The sequence below is a fragment of the Podarcis filfolensis genome (assembly GCF_964270895.1).
Source record: "Podarcis filfolensis genome assembly, chromosome: 16".
Lineage (NCBI taxonomy): Eukaryota > Metazoa > Chordata > Lepidosauria > Squamata > Lacertidae > Podarcis > Podarcis filfolensis.
Window position 1 is genome coordinate 7,872,571 of NC_139620.1, and position 14,589 is coordinate 7,887,159.

A 14,589-nucleotide genomic window follows, 5' to 3' on the forward strand; every position below is an offset into this window, starting at 1 on the left:
TATAAATTATTAAGCTACCACTTGTCATCTGCTGCTATACTTCAAATCCTGCCCACGTTTGAACACAACCGTGATATTTCTTTTTCAAATATTCTACAACCAACTAACAAATTTTAATTGGATTTTGAATAAATGTTCAATGAATCAGGGGGTTGCGCAAACCGCTATTCTGAACAATGCTTTTATACGTAAAAGTAAACGTAAAAGACCCCTGGATGGTTAAGTCCAGTCAAAGGCGACTATGGGGTTGTGGCGCTCATCTTGCTTTCAGGACGAGGAAGCTGGTGTTTGTCCGCAGACAGCTTTCTTGGTCATGTGGCCAGAATGACAAAACCGCTTCTGGCGCAATGGGACACCATGACGGAAACCAGTGCACAGAAACGCTGTTTACCTTCCCACTGCCGTGGTACCTATTTATCTACTTGCGCTGGCCTGCTTTTGAACTGCTAGGTTGGCAGGAGCTGGGACAGAGCAACAAGAGCTCACTCCATCATGGGGATTCGAACCGCTGACCTTCCGATCAGCAAGCCCATGAGGCTCAGTGGTTTAGACCATAGCGCCACCCGCGTCCCTGCTTTTAGAGGGGGGCTCTGGAGATGAGTTTATGGAATCCATAAGGTGTGGCATCAAAAAAATTGGGAGCCACGGATGTACATTCTTAGATCCTTAATGTTTGGCGATCACTGGGATAGAGCATGAGATGAGGAAAGCGGGAGAGTTTGATAAACTGGAGGGGGCGGGGAGGGAAGAGAAGAGTCACGTAAACTGGCCTCCTGTCATACCAATTGCTCACCCGCCGCACCGTGACTAAAAAATTAGGAAATGGGTGGCGCTGGAGTTCCATGCTGGCAGGATGCCAGGCGGCGCAGCGAGATGCATTGCACCACCACCGCCTCCTGGTATCTCCCGAAGGTGTCTCTTACACCCGCCTTCTTGAGATATAAAACCGTGGCAGGAGAGGCAGTTCTATCCAGCACAGCTGATCCCTTCGAGCAGGTAAGTGGGACTTCTCTCCTCCAGGGCTCCCATCCCAAAACAGAAGGGGTACAAGGGGTGTTTGCTGTTTGGGATAGTAGCGGCGGTGGGCTTTCCCCTTCCTCGGGACTCCCACCCCTTCCCCGTGAACTCCAATCCTTTTCTCGCTCAGCAGCGTGCCTCGTCGCTCCGGACATGTTCAGGCAGCGCTCAACAATTTGCCTTCCCAAACAGGCTCAGACTAGGGTGGGGGAATGGGGAAATAAAAGAGGCAGGATCCAATGGAAAGCTAAAAGTCTCCGTTCTCCCCTTCTGTTGGCCGCACGTAGGAAAAACAGCCGTTTGTTGGATTTCTAAGAGCCTCTTTGCGGGAACTACCCAGCAGATCTCAAGGAACCGACTTGCCACGACGTGCTCCGGAGAAGGGGATTTTTGCCGAACCGAACGAACCGAACCAAATCAACAATGGGCTTTGGTTGCTGCAAGAAGAGAAAGGTCAATTGGAATGGGGAAATGGGACTGTCTTTCGGTTTTCTGGGGAAGGGAGAGGAGAAATTATGGATTCATTCTGTGTTGGAAGGGGGGTGCGCGTAGGGTTTTTGGGGTGTGTGTGTGTGGAAAGGATGCCCTCTCGGATCATCTGTGGATCTTAAACTCAGCAAAGCTTCTGGGAGAAACAGAGAACCCCATGTCATAGGGAACTGGATTGGGTTGGCTAAAATACAGGGGTCCGTTTCCTCCATTAATGTTCCAGGGATCATAGGAAGCTGTCATACGCTGTGTCAGACCATTGCTCCCTCTACTTCAATGTGGCCTGCACTGACTGGCAGCAGCTCTCCTGCATACAGAGTGCGTACTTTGTAACTTGGCTACATATCTTGCCCATAGCTGTCAAGTGTCCCTTATTTGGCGGGACAGTCCCTTATCCCAGCGCCATGTCCCGCTGCTGTCCCTTATTGATGAGGCTTCATTTGGCTGCTGGCTGGGCTTTCTGCCTTTGGCTCAGAGGGGCTCAGAAGTTGAACATATCTGTGCCCGGGAAATCCCTTATTTTGGCTGCTGATCCCTTATTTTCAAGGCTGCTGGTCCCTTATTTTCAAATCTGTAAGTTGACAGCTATGATCTTGCCCCATAGCTAAAGTCCTCATGATTCTGGAGAAAGGGTTGATGTGGTTAGGAACACTCTGCCACCAAGACCCAGTCCTTCCCCAGGAGAGAGAGAGAGATCCTCTTGTGCAACCAACTCCCTCTAAGGAAATTTCGGGATCTCCTCGGCCAAACCAGTTCTTTCTAGTTGTGTGAGTCGCTGACTTTCTGGGGCCTAGAATAGACTTGTCTACCACCTTGGCAAAGCTCTAATCTCCTCTGGAATGGTCCTCCTTCTGGGACACATTGAAATGTTTTAAGGAAAAATCTCCTAATGAGAGGGGATTGTTAGGTTGGGTGGGTTTTTTGGGGGGTGGGGGAGAATATCTTGGCAATATTCTTATTAGAAGCGGAGATGGTTGCCAAGTCTAGTGCTGAGTCAGAGTTCATTGTCCTCGCCTAGGATGCTGTTGGCTGGAAATGGGGAGAGAAGGTGGAAAATTCCATAGAAACATAGAGTTGGAAGGGACTCCGGGGTCATCTAGTCCAGCCCCCTGAAATGCAGGAGTCTTTTGCCCAACGTGGGACTCGAATCCATGACCGTGACATAAAGAGTCTCGTGCTCTGCCAACTGAGCATGGGCCATGGTTTGTGAAAGAGGAGATCAGATGGCAAAATTTGCAGACAGGGAATGCGTAAGCCAGCTTTCTCCCAAGCTGGTGCCCTCCAGGTGTTGCTGGACTACAACTCCCATCGTTATCTCTGACCGTTGGGCCATCCTGGCTAGGACTGATGGAGGTTGTAGTCCAACAAACAACTGGAGGTCAACAGGCTCCCCATCCTGCGCTATACCTCTGCAACTGCATTTAATATGTGGTCCCTGATTGGTTGGGACATGTGTATACAGCATGGGTGGGAACACCTGTGGCCCTCCAAATATTACTGGGCTACTGTTCTGATCACCCCTGACTATTGGCCACGTTGGCTGGGTGTGATGAGAGTTGGGACCCAACAACATCTGGAGAATCACAGGTTCCCTGTCGTTATTTGCCTTCCTTCTAATGCAGGGAAGGGGAATCCCTCCAGATGTTGTTGGACTGCAACTCCCATTATCCCTGGTCATTGACCAGTACTGACTGGGGCTGATGGGAGTTGTAGTCCAACAACATAGGGGCTCCTCATCCCTGCTCTACACCTCTGTGAGTGTATTTGATATGTGATCCCTGATTGGCTGGGACATTTGTCTAGGAAAGGGCCAGGCGGGCAGGCTTGTGGCCCTCCAAATGTTGCTGGACTACAACTCCCATCAGCCCTGACCGTTGTCCCATTTGGCTGGGGCTGATGGGAATTGCAGTCCACAAACATCTGGAGGTCACCAGACTGGGGAAGATTGGTGCAAACCCCGTATGTGCGTGTGCATGTGCATGAAGGTGAAATTGCAGCAGAAGACGCAGATTAGAAAAACAACCAAGGAGGTTCAGATCACCTCCTATCCCAGCAGCCCTGAATACGAATAGCACATTGGGTCCAGAATGACACGTCAGCGGGCTCCACAAGTGACTTCTGTCATGGAGACCAGATCCCTCAGCTGATTTTAAATATATATTCTGGATCAACTGGCTTTGCGGACAGAAGGAAAGAGGTTCATCCAGGGAAACGCCCGAAAGCTCTGGCTTCTCTCGGCATTCAAACAGGTTTTCCCTGCTGATTTTAAAAAGATATATATTTTTAAAAAAACATTCAGCAAGCTCTCAACGGAACGCAGCATGGTGTAGAAGGAAGATTTCATATGGATTTTCAGGATTCAAAACGGGATTTCCTTCCATTTCATTAAAAAAGATGCTGGCGCAGCACAGTCCTCTACAGGTCTACTCGGAAGTTGCTTCCAATGACTTCAGTGGGACTCAGTCCCCAAGTAAGGGTGGCGGTCGCAGTAAGCAAGAACCTTTTGTTATTTATGGGCTGTTGTCCTGGGCACACTTACTCAAGAGTAAGACCTATTGAACTGGGAATGCTCCTTGCCTGAAACCCCTGGCGGTCAGCGCAGGCAATATCAGACAAGATCAGTGTTTCCCAAACTTGGGTCTCCAACTTGGACTACAGTCCCCATCATCCCTGACCGCTGGTCCCGCTAGCTAGGGACGATGGGAGTTGTAGTCCAAAAACAGTTTGGAGAACACTGATCTAGATGGACCATGAGGTCTGACTCAATACAGAACAGCTCCCTCCATTCTGTCTGAATCAGGGCCTTCTTCCAAATTTTGAGGACTAGGGCCTTTATTTATAGGGCAAGAGCTGCAGCTGAAATCGCAGCGCATCTGCTTTCCATGCCAAAGGTCTGGGGTTCAGTCCCTGGCACCCCCAGTTAAAAGTATATCGGACAGCAGGGGAGGGCAATAGCTCAGGGGTAGAGAGTCTGCTTTGAATGCTGAAGGTCGCAGGTTTGATTCCTGGCATCTCCAGGCAGGGCTGGGAGAGGCCCCTGCCTGCAATCTTAGAGAGCAGCAGCTGCCAGTCCGTGTAAACAACACTGAGTTACATGGACCAGGGGTCTGACTCAGTAGAAGGCAACTTCCTGTGTAATAATTAGGAAAGGCAAGGGGTGGGAATGTTAAGGTGAGAGGCCGCAAACTCTCTCTCAGGCTGGGTCTTGGCGGGCCTGGTGGTATGGCGCTCTTATGGCCGAAAACTGAGGGTCAGGATATGTCCCTAGACACCATGGTGCAAAAAGAGGCCCTGGGTCTTTCCCACTCCGCTGTTAATTCTGTTTGCAGCTCACATGATCAGATGGATCAGTTGGCTTTGGAGATTTGTTGTGCATCAAATAATCGTGGCTTTCAGGATGGGCAAATCATTTCTGCTTCCGTTTCTCTCTGCTCCTCATTTTTCCAGTCTGAAATTCAGCTCTCCGCATTCCCAGATCAGCTTGCAGGGTTTTCCCTTTTTTTAAAGTCCTCACGAAAATTCGTCAGCACCTCAGTGCGAATTTCTCTTACTATACAATTGTTTTTGAATGCAATTTTGCTGTGACCGACACATTTCTGCAAAGTCTCCAATATGAGACTTTTCTGCACACGATTTTTACCAATACCTGTGTTTTTGAACACCTTTACTTGGCCAGAGAAATGCATTGCAAAATTCAGAATAGTGCGAAATTAGGAGGATGGCTGTCTTTCATGCTAGTATTTTGTTTCGTAATGCATCAGTTTGATCAATTTGCCTTTAAATGTGAAGAGAATCAGATTTCTCATCCATCCTTTGAGGCTATAGAACGCCCACCTGATGCGCATCTGACACCCACAATGTCATATCAGAGTGCTGATACCCCTCCAAATGTCATTGGACTGCAATTCCCATCATCCATTGCCATTAGCCTTGCTGGCTGGGGCTTATGGGAGTTGGAGTGCAACTTTGGGGGAAGTACCCTTTGGGAATCTCAGTCCTCAGCACTGACTCTCCATGCCCCTTTGACTTCTTCTGCTTTAAAGAGTCATGTCTCTCCTCCCAATGAATTCTGGGAGATGTAGTTTGTGAAATAGGATGACAGTTGTTGGAATCCCGCACAGAACTACAATTCCCAGAGTTCCTTGGGAAGAGGGATTGGTTGTTAAGCCACTCCTGGAATTGTTGCTCTGAGGGGGGAATGGGGGGTTGCCCTAACAAGTCTCAGTGGCGCCCTTAACAAACTAGAACTCCCAGGATTCGTTTTGGGGAAAGCCATGACTGTTTAAAGTGGGATCATGGTGCTTTAAATGTATGGTGCAGTTGTGGCTTCTGTAAAAAACAACAACAACAACCAGGTTTTAAAATGATTTGGAATATGTCCAGCGTTGAAGAAAGACTCTGGATATCTCCTGAAGTTTTAGAAGATTCGGGATGGATTTGACTTCAGTTTTCATTCATTCTAATGCAGGCAGAATGTGAGTCAGGAAATGAATGAGTTTCAACATAGGATACGGTAAACAAGGATATGATTCGTTCTGGACTGATATGTTTGTGGACAAGGGACACATCTTATCTGGTCTAGCACAGAAGAGGATGGGTGTTGTGGTTTCCTCTGTAATGGAGCTGGGCTGTTTGGTGCCAATGGAATGGATAATCATCTCCAGATTGCTCACCAGAGATGGTATGCAATCTTGGGAGTCTTAATGGAGTTTCGGGGAGGGTGTAACTGCGTAGGAGGGAGTCGGGCCGGTCTGACTGCCTTCTTTTGAGATCACAGACTTGTGCTGATGCTATGCGTCTCGCAATGACTCCTCCCCTTGTCTTTCTCCTTCCCCAGAACTCTCAAGAGCTCACCGATGTGGAGAGGGCCATTGAAATCGTCATCAACAACTTCCACTGCTACGCCGTCAAGGGCCGTAAAGAGTGCATCACCCCCAATGAGCTGAGGGACCTGGTGGGACAGAGGTTGCCACATTTAGCAGAGGTGAAGAGAATCTAGACCTAGACTCTAAGACAGGCGTCCACTGGGGGGTGGCAGAGTTTTTTTTTGGGGGGGGGTGTTTCTGCGTTATGTAGGGGAACAATTCCAAACCAAATAGTTGCAATTCCTCTCTTCAGCCTAGATCAGCTTCCCTCAACCTGGGGCCTGACACGTGTCGTAGGGAGACTAAAACTTCCACCAGCCCCTTCAGCTACAATGGCCAATGGCCAGGGATGATGGGAGTTGTAGTCCAACAATGTTCTTGGACGCCAGCTTCCATTAGACCTAGACAGCATGGCCAATTGTCAGGGGTGATGAGCATTCAACAATGCCTGCAGGGCCTCAGTTTTTTTGGAGGGAAAGGGAGGCCTAGATCCTCGTTGTGAGACACTCAGCTGTGGAAGTAATGGTAGATCATTGTGTCCACATTCCTCCGATGATGCTTTGATTGTAGTCTTGTTTCTCTTGTTCCATACAAGTTGGGAAGGAGGAATCTATGCTCTTCCATTTTATTGGACTTCAGTTCCCACAGAACCTGGCTGTTGGCCTTGCTGGCTGGGGCTGATGGGAGTTAGAGTCTAATAATAATAATAATAATAATAATAATAATAACCATCTGGCTGGGTTGCCCCATTCCAACAATGTATGGAAGACTTGCTGCAGATTCCCTATCCCTGACACAAACAAATAGAACAGAAACATCCATTGAATGGAGCAGGGAAAGGGAAAGGTGCAGTTTTTCCAAGGAGCAGCGGAAAGGAGAAAGGACCCCCCCTCCAAAAAGATAAAGGTGTATTTATCACTTGCCTAAAAATGAAAAAAGCAACGGAACTTGGTAGATTTCTAATGCAGGGTTAGGAAACCTCTGGCTCAGCCCTCCAGGCATCTCTCTAAGCCTTGCCCCTTCTCTCCAGCCCATGCCCTCTCCCTGCCCTGCTTGGCATCCTCCCTGAGTGTTTTTGCCTGGCTGGAATGTGTCCTTGAATTCTGACCATGCTTCTTAGCTTGCCAGGATACGGGGGGGGGGGGTGAGTACGGGCACAGAAACTGCCCTCCTGCATGGAGGTGAAATTATTGACCTTTGCTGCCGTGCCCACTTTTCTCTCTGGGCCCCCCTAGTCCAACCCCCCAAGTCTGAAAAAGAATCCGCAAACTGTAAATCCAAGCTCTGGTTTCCCTGCTGGGTTTTGACAGCATCTTTCTCTTCTTCAAACAGAGCGTTGGCACGTTGGACGATAAGATTGAATGCCATGGCGACGGCGACGAGGCCAAACTGCAATTCGGCGAGTACTGGAGCGTTATGGGAGACGCAGCAAAGGGGTGCCGAGTCACAAAGAGTAAGAAGTAACGCGCACCTCAGAGGATCAGAACCACAAGGCCTCGGACCGTTTACACAGGAAGAACGAGAGACTGTCCGCCATGATGTCAATGTGTTGTCAATGCAGTGTTAATATTTTGGGGTGGTCTCCATCCCCTCCCCTTGCTCGGTTCTGGGATATCAAAGTCTAGAGCTTGATCGCCTTTAAGTTGGGAAACTTTCAGTTCCCAGCCCAGGTTCCCACCCTAACCACTCCAGTCCACTCTAGAATGGCATTGTTGTAAGCTTTCCAGGTACACTGACGTTCTCGGTTCCTGACCGCTCAACTCGAGAACCTTCAAACGGAGGAGCTCTGGACCCTTAAGAGGTCATTTTAGCTCACCGTCTGGCTGTTTTCTCAAATTTCCTATTTTCTGGTTTTGATAATTCAGGCCAACCCCCCCAAACTCCTCCATACTGTGGGGGAGGAAGGGAAAGGAGAATGTTAGCCGCTTTGAGACTCCTTCGGGTAGTGATAAAGCGGGATATCAAATCCAAACTCTTCTTCTTCTTCTGCATGTCTGTTTGTTTGAGATCTTCCAGATCTGATCCAGAACTCTTTGGAGATTTACTTTTAAAATAAATTAGTAGCCCTTGCCTCTAGATTTGTTATGTTTCAGTTCTCTCACCCCTGGATCTAGAATGCCCAGAGCACCATGTTTCCCTCCTCTCTCTAGATCCGGAATCCAGAATACTATTTGCTCCAGACCATGGAAATGTTATTATTATTTTTAAAAATAAACCTATACATTCAATCCAAAGTTTTGATCTCGGTGGTGGAATTCGTTTCCCGCTTGGCCAGTCCATCTTGGTTCGCCCGCTTCCATAGCTGGATGATGCTTCTTCCATTAGCTGTGTTTTCAAGCTCCTGGTCTCCTCCTTGGGTATTATTTTAGTCTTCTAAATTCACAAAGCAAAGAAGCTATGGAGTTTGAATTGAATGGATTGGATTTGGCTGTGCCAGATCAGGTGGGCGGAAGAAGATGAGAAGCTATGGAGATTGGACCTAGGCAAGCACTCAACACGAATTTACGACCACTGGAGAAATGCAAATCTTGGCCCAACCAACTACAACTGTGGCAACATGGGTTGTGATTGAACCAGCTTGGAGAGACTGGATTTATATAGGCTCCGCCCATAACCCACCAGTTCCTGCACTGGCTCCACCCCTTGATCTGCCAGAGTTCCAACGTGGCCCCGCCCTCTAGCCTCCAACATCAGGCCTAGCTGTGTTGAATGCAGTCCTTCAACTCAATGCATTTGAAAGCTTTGAGTGGTCTTCCCTTCACCTCCTGATAAGCCACCAGGGGGTGAATTCTTGGAAGATCCAGTTCCTTCTTCCCAATACTTACTGTGGCCCTTCAACTCATCTCTGCACAATTTACCGGGGGCCTAAGGGAGAGGGTGCAAAGCTCAGGGGTAATGGCTTTCAATTTCCTCACCTGGAAAGGGAAGCGGAGGCTAGCGGTTAGAGCAAGAGGCTAGGAGTTGGGGCTGTGTGTGATTCCTGGGTTGGAGAGAGCAGAGGTTGGGTAGCAAAGGGCGTTCTGGGTTGGGGTTGACATCTCCACTGGACAAATCAAATGCGTCTGAGACCTAAACACTCGCCAAATGGGAACCACCATGAAATACTTTGAAGAAACCCTTCCCTGCAGCCAAATCTGGTATGCCGTGGTCATCGGTTTCCATAGCCTGGGCTGGGCGGATGACCAAACGTTTTGACCTCTTGTGTTGCTTGCCATATTATTATTATTATTATTTGTATAAATCCATGAAATAAAGAAATAAGGAAAGAAAGATTGCAGGAGGCTCGTTGTCTTTCCTTCATCGCATCTCGTTTAAGGGACAGGATCTTTAAGGACGGATCCATGTCATTGCTAGCCTGGCAGGATCCTGCCTTGCTGAAACGATTCTAGATCTCTAACGGTAAAGGTAAAGGGACCCCTGACCATTAGGTCCAGTCATGACCGACTCTGGGGTTGTGGCGCTCATCTCGCTTTATTGGCAGAGGGAGCTGGCATACAGCTTCTGGGTCATGTGGCCAGCAGGACTAAGCCGCTTCTGGCGAACCAGAGCAGCACACGGAAACGCCGTTTACCTTCCCGCTGGAGTGGTACCTATTTATCTACTTGCACTTTGACGTGCTTTCAAACTGCTAGGTTGGCAGGAGCAGGGACTGAGCAACAGGAGCTCACCCAGTCGCAGGGATTCGAACTGCCGACCTTCTGATCGGCAAGTCCTAGGCTCTGTGGTTTAACCCACAGCGCCACCCGTGTCCCTACTGGACCTTTTATTTCCAGTCGAAGAGTCGCACTCCCTTCTGAGCAATCTTTTGGGGGCTGCATGCTAGAGGTGGGTGAGGCCACTGACAAAACTGGCAGAGCAACAGATGTAGAGTTTACTCTTCCACAGTAAGCTAGTTTTCCAACACACTCACCCTTCCTTCTGTATCCCGGGAAGCAAGAGGCATGATCAGAGGTCAGTGACAAATTCCAGCCAGCCAGAAACACCCAAGGAGCATGCAAAGCAGGGCCGGCGAGCGTTGCTACCTAGGGAGAGTTCTGAGGGCCATCTACAAAGCCTTGGAGGGCCACATTTGACCCTACAGCCTGAGAATCGCCACTTCTCTCTATTCATCTAAGCAGTGATGTTTTGCTGCCACGAGGAAGTCACTCTCCCTCATGCTCAGTCAGCGTGTTAATGACCTCCCTCGCAGGGACGCTGTGAGAGTGGATAATTACCATACATAGAATCATAGAATCGTCAAGTCAGAAGGGACCCCGAGGGTCATCTAGTCCAACCCCCTGCGATCCAGGATTCTCAACTAAATCCAACCTCTGCTTAAAAAACTCCAGTATTCCAGGTCTCATATTCCAGATGGGAACTGAGTATTTGAAATAGAGATTTCCCCTCTCTCCTCCCCACACAAAGCTTTTCCTGATGCCACTAAAGATGTCCTGTTACATTTTGTTATGTTACTGCTATGTATTGCTTGTAAGCTGCTTTGAGGTTTGAGCGGCTCAGGAGTACATTAAATCAAATACAATGAATCAAATAAAGACAGGAAGCACCACTACAGACAAAGGCTACACACACACACACACACACACACACACACACAATAAGATAATCTTTATTGTCATTGTCCCATATAGAACAACGAAATTGAAAAAATCTACATCAGACATTCAAAAACCAACAAGCCTGCTATCCCAGGTATCCCAGGCTGCTTAGCCCCCTAAAAACTCTGATATCCCATAATTAAATACAATATACTCCCATAGAGACTACCTTACACTGCGTTTAAAACCAAAATCGCATTTGGATAGAAACTGTTTCTCAGGCCACTAGTCCTAGTCTTTATAACCCTGTACCTTCTTTCAGAAGAACCACACACACATGCACATGCACATGCACACACACACACACACACAACATCCTGGTTTCCCCCTCTTGTCACAGCCCCTCAGAAATGAGGAACAACATCCAACCACCTTGAAAATTAGCGCAGCCAAGATCGTTAAAATCATACAAACGGGTAACACAACAGTAGCTACAAACACAGGAATATATCCAAGCAACTCAGAGTTTAAAAACATAAACATAAACACACCATATCATGATGCAATCATTTTTCATGTTTTTACAGTACAGTGGTACCTCAGGTTAAGAACTTAATTTGTTCTGGAGGTCCGTTCTTAACCTGAAACTGTTCTTAACCTGAGGTACCACTTCAGCTAATGGGGCCTCCCGCTGCTGCCACATGATTTTTGTTCTCATCCTGAAGCAAAATTCTTAACCCGAGGTACTATTTCTGGGTTAGCAGAGTCTGTAACCTGAAGCGTCTGTAACCCGAGGTACCACTGTATTGTAAAATTACTTCCAATATAGGGTTGCCATTTTTGTCTGGATGTTCACTTTTTGAAACATGGCGACCCTATTCCAAAACGATTTCTATGAAATTAAGTCGGTTATAGGGAGTAAACAGCTCCCTTGATACAACAGCTCGCTTGGCTTCTGTTCTGTTTCCAGGCACGATTCAAAATGCTGGTTATGACTTCTAAGCCCCATACAGCTTAGGCCCACCTGAAAGACCTTCGGAGGAGGCCCCTTTCTTAGCCCCACTGCCCTCACAGCCCTACTTGGTGGGGATGCAGGACAGGGCCTTCTTGGTGGCTGCCCCCAAGCTGCGGAACTCCCTTCCTTGAGAAGCTAGACTGGCTCCCTCCTTGCTTGCTTTCTACTGGCAGGTGAAGACTGTCTTATTCTAGCAGACCTTTGGGAACTGTTTTTAAAGGAAAGAGCTTTTAACGGCACTGTGCTGTTTATACTGCCTGCGTTTAATAAGATTTGTTTTTTTATATTGCTGTAATTTTATGAGAGTTGTAATTGCTCTTTCATTATAATCTTGTATATGCTTTTAGCTTTTTCTATTTTGCCTGTGTTGTTTTTAATTTGTGTAAGCTGCCTTGAGTTCTGGTTTTGAGAGAAAGGCAGGGTAATAATTAATAATAATAATAATAATAATAATAATAATAATAGTGATAAAAACAACAACAATAACTGATGAAACTAGGGGAACAATTCTGGCACAGCTCTGCCTTTCAGGCCACAACCTTCCCATCAATTCAAAACACTTTTATACCACTTCAAGAGCCATGGTGGAATCTTGGGAACTGTAGTTTGTTGAAGGTGCTGGGAATGGTCATTTTGCAAGCTCAGCAGCCTTAAGAAACTACAGTTCCCAAGATTCTCTATGACTCTTAATGTGCTATAAGAGTACTTTTAATGTATGGTGCACGTGTATCCTGCCTTGGCCCTGTATCCCTGAAGGAGCATCTCCACCCCCATTGTTCTGCCCAGACACTAAGGTCCAGTGCCGAGGGCCTTCTGGCGGTTCCCTCCCTGCGAGAAGCCTAGTTATAGGGAACCAGGCAGAGGGCCTTCTTGGTGGTGGCGCCCTCCCTGTGGAACGCCCTCCCATCAGATGTCAAGGAAATAAACAACTATCAGACTTTTAGAAGACATTTGAAGGCAGCCCTGTTTAAGAGAAGCTTTTAATATTTGATGAATCATTGTATTTTAATATTCTGCTGGAAGCCGCCCAGAGTGGCTGGGGAAACCCAGCCAGATGGGCAGGGTATAAATAATAAATTATTCTTATTCTTATTCTGTCTGAAAACACTTAAGAAGAGTCTGTTGGGCCAACCAGCTGTCTCAACAGGAAACTCTCAAGCTGAGCACCAGAGCAACTTTTTCCTCCGGAGGTTTCCAGCAAGTGGTATAAATGTCCCAACCTATCAGGGATCACATATTAAATTGGACTTAAAGAGGTGTAAAGCCTGTGCGTTTTGAGAGAATGGTTGAGAACATAAGAAGAGCCCAATGGATCAGGCCAATGACCCATCTGGTCCAGCTTTCTGTTCTCACTGTGGCCATCTAGACACCTGTGGGAAATTTGCAAGCAGGACCCGAGTTCAAGATCCCCGTACGATTCACTGGGAGTTGGTTCGCATACGCGGCCAAGAGCCAAGGAACCAGATGGCCTCAGCCGAGCTTCGGAGGCAGGGCTGCGTCGCCGCCTGCCGAGGTACTTCTGCCCGAGGGGCAGTTTCATAATGGAGCTGCCAAGTTGCTCAGCCTCCATGGGAACTGGTAAATAGACATTGCGATGCAAAGGTGTGGGGTGTGACTAATTAGATGGGCAGGGAGTGTGTCACAGGATGAGAGGAGGTGAGGGGGCTGGGAGCCTGGTTGGGAGAAAAGGTTGGGACCCATCTGAGCGGGACAAGGTCTCTGGAAGGGGCTCAGAAGGAGAGGCCATTGCATCCATGAGGCAGACGGAGGCAGCCATCTTGGGTGGTGGAATTTAAGGGCAAGCACCTCACCAGCAAGGACACGGGTGGCGCTGTGGGTTAAACCACAGAGCCTAGGACTTGCCGATCAGAAGGTCGGTGGTTCGAATCCCTGCGATGGGGTGAGCTCCCGTTGCTTGGTCCCTGCTCCTGCCAACCTAGCAGTTCGAAAGCACGTCAAAGTGCAAGTAGATAAATAGGTACCACTCCAGCGGGAAGGTAAATGGCGTTGTCCGTGCGCTGCTCTGGTTCGTGAGAAGTGGCTTAGTCATGCTGGCCACATGACCCGGAAGCTGTACGCCGGCTCCCTCGGCCAGTAAAGCGAGATGAGCGCCGCAACCCCAGAGTCGGCCATGACTGGACCTAATGGTCAGGGGTCCCTTTACCTTTACCTCACCAGCAACCAGAGAAGCAAGGAGAAGTGTCATTTTCCAGGTTCTGGCGACATCCAGTGAGAGCCCCACCTGAGATCTCGCAAGCCACCTCTGCTTCTGTTTCTCCTCACTTCTCCAGAGCGGCCAGGGGTCCCCTCCACCCCGTGATAAGTGAGAAGAGGTGGCTGAGGATTTCAGAGAGATGTCGTGGGAATCTTGCAAAAATCTCACTGGAAGCAGCAGCCGCTTCTCCCCACTTCTTTGGCTTCTGGGTTCTGGCGAGATCTCGCAGACCTCTGGCGAGATCTTCTCCCTGGAAGTCACAGGCACAGCCACACAAGACTGGCAAGCGAGTCTTTGAGCCCACAGCCATGAGCTGACTTCATTTTTTTTTAAATAAATTTTTTATTGATTTTCCAACATAAATTAAAACACATTACAACTGACAATACATAGACAAACAAACATGTAAACACGTATAAATTCATAACCTCTTTTTCTTAAACCTTATTTCAA

At 48.1% G+C, this 14,589-nt stretch overlaps 2 protein-coding genes across 2 annotated transcripts in view; both read left to right on the forward strand.

Annotated features, from left to right (window-relative positions):
- Positions 1–14,589, forward strand: part of LOC310751904 (protein S100-A4-like) — a 196,358-nt gene that overhangs the window by 107,988 nt on the left and 73,781 nt on the right. The window lies entirely within an intron of this gene.
- On the forward strand, positions 859–8,605 carry LOC310751902 (protein S100-A14-like). The gene is made up of 4 exons (XM_083591664.1): positions 859–996; positions 1,305–1,470; positions 6,344–6,490; positions 7,704–8,605. The coding sequence occupies exons 2-4, from the start codon at positions 1,441–1,443 to the stop codon at positions 7,833–7,835; spliced, it is 309 nt and encodes a 102-aa protein (XP_083447790.1). The 5' UTR covers positions 859–996; positions 1,305–1,440; the 3' UTR covers positions 7,836–8,605.

Coding starts and splice junctions, on each gene's coding strand:
- LOC310751902 (XM_083591664.1), top strand. CDS start 1,441: ATGGGCTTTGGTTGCTGCAAGAAGAGAAAG. Junction 1,471..6,343: donor GTTGCTGCAAGAAGAGAAAG/GTCAATTGGAAT, acceptor CTCCTTCCCCAG/AACTCTCAAGAGCTCACCGA. Junction 6,491..7,703: donor GGTTGCCACATTTAGCAGAG/GTGAAGAGAATC, acceptor TTCTTCAAACAG/AGCGTTGGCACGTTGGACGA.